At 34.8% G+C, this 8410-nt stretch overlaps 2 protein-coding genes across 2 annotated transcripts; both read left to right on the top strand.

Annotated features, from left to right (window-relative positions):
• The first annotated feature begins 1205 nt into the window (after positions 1-1205).
• On the top strand, positions 1206-1595 carry LOC148197212 (protein MAINTENANCE OF MERISTEMS-like). The gene has a single exon (XM_088093630.1). The coding sequence runs from the start codon at positions 1206-1208 to the stop codon at positions 1593-1595; it is 390 nt and encodes a 129-aa protein (XP_087949756.1).
• Positions 1596-1738: 143 nt separating this feature from the next.
• On the top strand, positions 1739-2167 carry LOC124831967 (uncharacterized). Its single transcript, XM_047306077.2, has one exon. It carries the CDS (start codon positions 1739-1741, stop codon positions 2165-2167), a length of 429 nt encoding a protein of 142 aa, XP_047162033.2.
• The last annotated feature ends 6243 nt before the right edge of the window (positions 2168-8410 follow it).

Raw genomic sequence — 8410 nt, forward strand, 5'->3', positions numbered from 1 at the left:
ATCAAAATATAATATATTAAAAAAAACATATAATAATTTTTCTTTATTTATTATATTAAAAATATAATACTGATAGTTTTTTAATATAACTATAATTAGTTTTTTATTATAATAAAATAAAAATATTAAAACGATAAATAAAATAAATTTTATTAATTTATATTTTGTAAATTAATTTACCGTAATATATTTATTTTTCAAATATTTTTTATGTATTAAAATTTTATTAGAATTTTATATTAAATTCATACATAAAAATTACTTTTATATCCACGTCTGGGCCAAACAGAAATGCGACATCCGTTTAGGTTTGGATGTTGTTTTAGTTTATTATTAGTTTTTAGTTTTTAGTTATTTTTATCAACTAATTTTATTTTAATTTTTTATTTTTAATTAATTTGTTACGTAATTATTTTAATTTATTTATTAATTTATTGTATTTTTAATTAATTTATAGAGTATTTAATTAATTTAGTATTTTTTTATAATTTGTTATTTATTTATATCTAAATTAAAATTATTTTATTTAATGAAATAATTATTATTAAATTAATGAAAAAAAATAATATTAATTTAATGAAATAATTATTAATGTAATTAAAAATGTTTTTGTGAGAAATGACAAGAACACGAGGTGAATCTTTTAGTTCTCGTGGAGACAGTTCTCGAAGAGAAAGTTATAGAGGGAGAGTTCTGCACAGCGTGAAGGTAGGAGACGACCTACAACTTCAGCTCGGAGAAGACGTGCAGCTCCTATTCAGGATAACCCTATAGCCGAGGACCGAGTGTTTGAGGAGGAGGCATATCAGGCCTATGAGGGTCCTGTTCAGGAGGAGGCATTTGAGGCCCCTCACGACAATAATGAGGAGGAGGAACATGTCGATGTTCCTGACATGCAAGAGGAAGATGTCGGTGGATTTCCTGGAGGTCCACGTGATGCTTTATTGCTGACGCACTATGTTCAACATGTTGCTTATGGTATTTCACAGGGTCGGGTGAGTGCATAACTTAAATTTTAATTATTAAGTTTTTTTCGAATAAAATTGATATTAAATATTGTTGTGTAGGATCGAGGGGAGATACTGAATTCCTCTTTGATGCCTCTCACAGATATTTGATATGATTACGTTGATAAGGGTTTGTTGCTCGGTTTCATAGAGAGATGACACTTTGACACGAGTAGTTTCCATCTCCCTATAGGGGAGATGTCGATCAGTCTTGACGATGTCTCCACTTTACTTCACCTACCGGTACTGGGACAATTATGTGATTTGGAGGAGTTGAAGTTTGAGGATGATGGCACAGTTGGTGCTGAGATGGACAATGCACGTGGTCCGAAAGTCAGACTCAGCTGGCTCAGAGATATATATGTTCAGAGGTCTCAGTCGCAGCATTGGGACTATGCTACCAGAGCATATCTGTTGCATCTAGTAGGATGCACAATTTTTGCAAATAAAAGTGTCACTTCTATACGCGTGTCTTACCTACTATTATTTAGAGATGTACACGCGTGTAGCAGATATGCTTGGGGTGTTGCTGCACTCGCCCATTTGTACGACCAACTCTGGGATGCGAGTCTGGCTTCCACGAAGTAGATGGCTGGATTTCTGACTTTGTTTCAGGTACAAACATATACCCTTCACATTTATTTGATGTACTTATTTCCATGTTCAAAGACGAAAGATATTTAATTGAATAATTGCATTTTCAGAGTTGGATATACGAGCATTTCCCTAACATGGGAAGGAGGCGATTGGTGTCTTCTTATGATGACACCACACCACGTGCGGCTAGGTGGCAGAGCCCTCGACAGAGTTCGACTCTTGTAGAGATTTGGTCGCAGTTGGATGGCCTGACATACAGTGGAGTTCTATGGCATCTATATGAAGGACATCGGGGCATTCGTCCATTCTTCGACATTTGTATGTATTCTGGATGGATTCGAATTGGTGACACCTTTTCCCGTCATTTGCCTGAGCACGTGATGAGGCATTTTGGGTTATACCAGGAGATTCCACGACCACCCACTACCGTTGCAGATGCAGATGTAGTCGTTGTTGATTATGTGTGGTTGCACTTCATGAATCACGTTATTATGAATGTGAGACAGGCATCATACCCTTCTGAATGTGTCGATGGATACATACAGTGGTTTAGGAGGATTTGACATCCCTATATTATTGCTGCTCCACCTAACGCGAGACCGGCTCTTGCGCCTACACAATGCCCCGATGTTCCATACAAGGCACGACCCCATCATAGATCCTCTACACCTTCACCATCTGGTGTCGTGGTATGTTATTTTTCATTGCTTATGTTATTAAATTTTCTTAACCATGTTTACTTATTTGTTTGACATAATTATAATGCAGGCTAGATTTAGGGAATGGCGAGAATGTTACAATCGTTGATATCGTGTCGTCATGTGACCGAGGGTACTGTTTCACATCAGGTGTCAGTGGACCTGCTTCAGATTGCTAATGAGGGCATCGACGAATATTCTCCGACTAGGAGAGGGCAGAGGCATGTGCGTGGTAGACGGTCGACGTCTAATTGATAGGACTTTGTATTTCATTTTTTTAACAAGTTATCACTCACGAGATTATGTGTTATTTGGGATACACTAATGTTTACCTTAAGTGTTCGTTAAATAATTTTCTTTTCCAAAATTTGGCCTTAAGTAAATTACTACATTTTGTATGTTTTACATTCTTAATGTAGCCAGCCGTACTTTTTAATTTTAACATTTGTATGATAATGCATTTAATATTTTAGCATTGTTAATATAGCTATACATTTTCATTTCTTAATTTTTTTTGTATTTCCTCAATATAAAATTTAGATTGCATTACCAATGTTTCCGACAATTAAACATATATTATCGGGGTTTATATCGAGCTCGTAATAATGGTATTAATTATGTTCCATCACAGTCAGTTGCGTGGATTTCAAAATCATTGGTTCACAAAACTTAAAATTGAATTTACACCTTTACAAAAAGTAATAGTGTATTTTTACATATCTTCACAAATATCACGAATCACCCAAGTTAATATAAGATGTCGTTACACCCATCAACTGTGCAAATGCTTGCATCCTACTAGTATAAATAGATGACCACGCTCGTGCCTTAGGATAACAGTGGGTCGAGGAGATGGAATTTAGGTTTGTGTAACCCAAAATTTAACTCGACAAAACTGAATTGTGTGAAGAGGATTTCCCAAGCTTTATAATTTATATATAAGCCATATCTCTCCTTAACTAAGCAATAACTTATAAGTTATAAGCCATATCTCTTGAATTCTTCTCCTCTTGGTGCAGAATTCTATTCTGTTTTCCTTCCTTAATTATTAAATCTATTTTCTTTAATCTGATTTTGGTGAGAGAGATATGTCCAGATGTGTCTTGGAAGTTAATCTTTGATGGCTTGAACTCCTTACTTTATTAAGCTTGCATTCTACTTCTAGAATTGAAGAACCGTGAGGCTATGTTCCATTTCTCTTCAAAATAATTCTAATGCCTAGTATGGTGTATTTAGTTTCTGTTTTGATTATAAAAATCTGATTGTACCTTTTAAATTTCAGGCACTGCAGGTTGCTTTAGAAGCCATTTCTAGTTTTCTTGCTGCATGTACAACAGAGTTGGAGATGACTACGTATCATGCATTAGATGAACTTACCTCCAAGGTACATATATTATTGAATTGTGTGTGATCTCTGTGATGCATAGTTTGATTTAGAAGGCAACCCACTCTGTTGAGCACGTGCTTTGTCATAGTTTACCATGGAACTTTTATTCCTTTTCTATTCCTATTGATTTATGAAATAAGAACATTTTCTGTTACATCAAATGGTTGATCATTTTGTAATATATTAGTTTTGTTTGAAAATCATCATGAAGGGTCAATTGTCAGTTATGAATGATATAATCTTGAGCCATCCTTTATATGATTACTATCTTGATTAATTTCATTTTCTTGATGGTAAATTTTCCCCTACTACTTTGAAATTTAAAATATTTTCTTGTTCCTTTCGACAGAAAGAAAGTACATACAAGGGAAAGAAGTTCAATGTTATTTGCCACTGTTTTGGTTATCAAGCACGTGGATCTCTTCCATCAAAATTTGACTGTGATTACGCATATGTATGTTGATTCAGTAATCTCCCTTTGTTTATTAGCTCTTCTAGTAAGTTTCATTTGAAAGTGTTTCCCATCCCGACTTCTATTAATAACCTTTGATATCATTGCAGGTCCTTGGACACATCTGCTACCATATACTTGCCACAGGTTTTAATGGGTACATGGCAACTATAACTAACCTAAAGAATACTCTAAACAAGTGGTGATGCGGGGCTGCTCCAATAGCAGTATGTCATTCTTACCTTATTTTTCTTGTATTATTTAATTTATGGTTGTTTATGATAGCTTTGTGTAATATCTCAATGCTTTCCATGGTAGAGACTCATCTATTTTTCCTTTGGTGAACTTTAGGCTATGATGATTGTGAAACGATGGTCTCCAAATCCAAGAGACACATCAATTGGCAAACTTGTTATTCATCTAGCTACCGTGGACTTGAGAGGCAAAGCTGATGAGTATGTTTTCTTGTCATGTGTGATGCATGTGTTCATATATACCTTCATATGGAATATAAGACTTTTTGCTGAGATTTTAGATGCAAATAAGTAAATTCGCATAACTTGATTAAACATACTTGATAATAGCAACACTTGTTTTCTTTCACCTTAGTTTGTTTGGTCTCATTTCTTGGTAGTGTTTCTATCAAGGGCATTTCTCCGATGCATGATTTTAATTGGTTGCAGGCTGTTGAGAAAAAATGCAACAAGCTTTCTCATGGATGATATTTATAGAAATCCAGGTCCTCTTCAGTTTGATGGTTCTCGTGCAGATGCCAAAGTCATAACTCTCTCTGTTGAAGACCAGGACTACATGGGCCGCATTAATATGAATTGAAATGCATATTATGCAGTTTAAATTGTAAACTGAGATTCTCAAATAAGAAGGTTGAAGACTTGGAATAAGACTCATTAGTTTGCATTTTTTATATCTGGTGAATTTAGAGAGGAGGGAGATGATTTGTACCAATACTGAACATTTTTTTAATCTTTGGGACCCACTTGATTTGTTTGAAAAGGTTTGCTTTTATGTACAAATAATATATTAAATATTGTTAGACATTTTAATTTATGAAATGAATTCGATTTTGTTTATTGATTATAATATAGGTTATATTGATTATAAATTGATTAGATAAAAAGACAATACCAGGAAATTTGATTAGATGTCAAAATGTAAGCATGATTTTCTTAAGAAAAAAAAACATTTTATGATGTACATGATAATGTATGTTATAATATGTTAATTTTGATATTATGATAGGTAAAAATAACTACATCATAATATGCTGAATCTATTATAATGAACTTTTTTGCTACGTCATAAAATGTGCAAACTTATTATAATGCTCAAAACTATGTTCTCAGTTTGTATGTCATAATATGTCACTTTTGTACATCATAAAATGTGATTTTTGCACTAGTAATACGTCACTTTTGTACATCATAAAATGTGATTTTTGCACTAGTAATCGTAAGGGTAGCATTTAAAAATTCAAACTCATTTAAGGGTGGGTAAATTAAATTATGTTTGACGATGAAAACTTAATCATGTATATTCAACACTAACATATATTTTGTATATGAGATTCTACTTTAAATAACGATTATGATTAGATATTGTATAAGATTAAAATGAATGTTTTGTACAATGATATTTAAATGCAATGTCTTTTGCTTCTTTGACATATCAAAGTAATTTATTTCTTTTCATTTCCATACATTTGATTTAAACAATTCCAACAGCAACATTGTAATCATAGAAAAAGGTGTCATGGAGGCTTGAGGATAAGCAAAAGAGTTCTAAAAAAGTTTCACTCCAAAGCATCTCACAGACTCTTAGAGATGTTTAAAGAGGCATGAAGAGAAGGTAAAAAGCCCCATTGGATGGGAGATGCAGTGTAGAATGGTTTGATGGAGAAATGGAACATGCCAACATGTCGAGAAAAGTGTGATACAACAAAAAAAAACGCGAATCAGAAAAAGGAGGGTGTTTGCATGCTGGAGGATCTATTAGCGTGCATGACCACACTATTCACTTGGTTAGATTTCTTTATATATAATATGAATTCCTTTTAAAAACAAGTCATACCCTTCTTTACTTGACATATTTATTTGTTTGCAGTCAGAGAAGCTCGGTCGATCAGTCCATGTTGATGAAATATTTCAACCAACACATATTCAACGTTCAAATGGAGATTTTTATATAATAGATCTAGACAGACACATGTTAGTTTCTACAACGTGTATTACATTTCACCCGTTAATAATTATTTACTATATCTTATTAATTCAGACATTTATTATTTGAACAGGAAGAATTTTAAAGTAGATTTTCTCAACCACTGTCTGAGACTGCATCCATTGGTGTGCCAAAAATCAGTCCCTTATATCCTATTGAGCAGGAAAAAGTAAGGAATATATGTTGGTAATAGGAAGCTGGTGGAAGATACAAGGGACGAGTTTATGGGATTGGAAATGTGGATTCTCAGGATGAATATGTTGATAGTTACTTGCAGCAGACACAATCATCTTCTAGTCAACAAGTTAATGCGGAGGAGTTTATCGAACTAAAAACCAAACTAGCACAGAGTGAGTCGCGACTAGCAAATAGTGAGGGACAAATAAGACATATCACTTCACAATTCCAAACTTTTAATGGTGCAATAATGCAATATCTTCCACCGTCGGTAGCCACGACTGCACAAAGTATCCTCCCAATGCTAGACCAACAACAAAATCAGCCCCAACAGAATGAAGACCAGCAAGAGGATTCATGAGTCATTATTTTCTACTATTCACTTAGCTTTTCGCACCCAATTGTATTAGTGAATTGTGCTTAATTCTCCATTATTGTCTCATTTTCACTATTTGGGTTTAATTTCAAGACTAATTCTTATTTTCATTAATTTGAATTATTTGGGCTTAATTATTTCAATTACTATTTGCAGGACAGCCACTGCTTGAAAGGTTGACAAAAGGTTTGAATGTATTGCTCTTGACCGAACGATTTTTCAAAGGCCTGACCGAACGGCCTGTCAAAGACTGACCAAATAGCTGCTGAGAACCTGCACTAAATGGCCGAGCACTACAGAACCGAACGGTCTGCCCATGTCACTACTAAACGAGCTAAGTGAATGGCCTGTAGAACCTTGTTGGAAGCCTCGACCGAACGGTCAACTAGATCCTGCGCTGAATGGTCAAGCATCATAGAACCAAACGGTCTATAGACGCATATACTGAACGATCTGTAGAACGCCAATGTCGAACGGTGCGATAAGGTATGACCGAACGGTCTGTGGAACCCGAGCTCAACTGTTGAACCGTATGACATAGCCTTAGCGCATGAGTTTCCCTGAACCAGTCTGCATTGCTACACCGAACGGTCTGTTGAAGACTTGACCGAACGGTCTGTGGATAACTACCGAATGGTCAGAGAGCGAGCCTGCATGTAACAACAGAGTGTTGTTGTCTGAGAACGTATGACCGAACGGTCTTGTAGTGATCGTGCACCAGTTCATGAACCTGCAGAACAATGCTTAACTGATCAGTTTGAGCCCTTAAGGACCGAACGGTCAAATGCAGTAACCAGAGGAACAACAGCAATGTTGGAAGCATATTCTGAACTTCTAGAGTGTGGCCACGTCACTTTCCATTTTCCACAACAACATTGTATTTCAATCTTATTTTTTTAGTGTAGATTTGGGCTCATTTTTTTTGGCCATCTTTGGTAGAAGCCCATTAGAAGGGCATTTTTGTAATTTGGGGTATATATACCCCAAACTCACTTTCACTTGACCTAAGTCTCTGATGACAAATTTATGAACACCGAAAAACGGCGTCAAAAAACTTGTTTAACCCTCGGCAAGTGTGATTGAATCGTATCAAGTAATAAACTCGGTAAGACCAAGTATCGTTCTTCCAAAGGACTCACGGCCTAGTTAGTTATATGATTTCTTGATTATTTAAGACTTGTGAACAAATTCTTGAGGTTTCAAATGCAAAAGACAGTAATTAAACATATATGCATGAGTTTTGATCAATGGAAAAGAGGAACACAAACACTTTGAACGAATTAGATGATGAATATATTGTTGGGGTAATCAATTTCATCTTATCCACTCTCATATATTTTAGGAATTCATCATTCTTTTCATCAATGTTAATGCCACTCTCTAAATCACCTTGCAAAGAAAGTCTATCCTTAATTACGAGTTCATACAATTCCTAACATCCCTAATAATTAACTCTGAAGCACAGAAGCTTAAAGGCAA

Source organism: Vigna umbellata, chromosome 6 (genome assembly GCF_029865625.1).
Source record: "Vigna umbellata cultivar VRB3 chromosome 6, Vumbellata_1.0, whole genome shotgun sequence".
NCBI lineage: Eukaryota > Viridiplantae > Streptophyta > Magnoliopsida > Fabales > Fabaceae > Vigna > Vigna umbellata.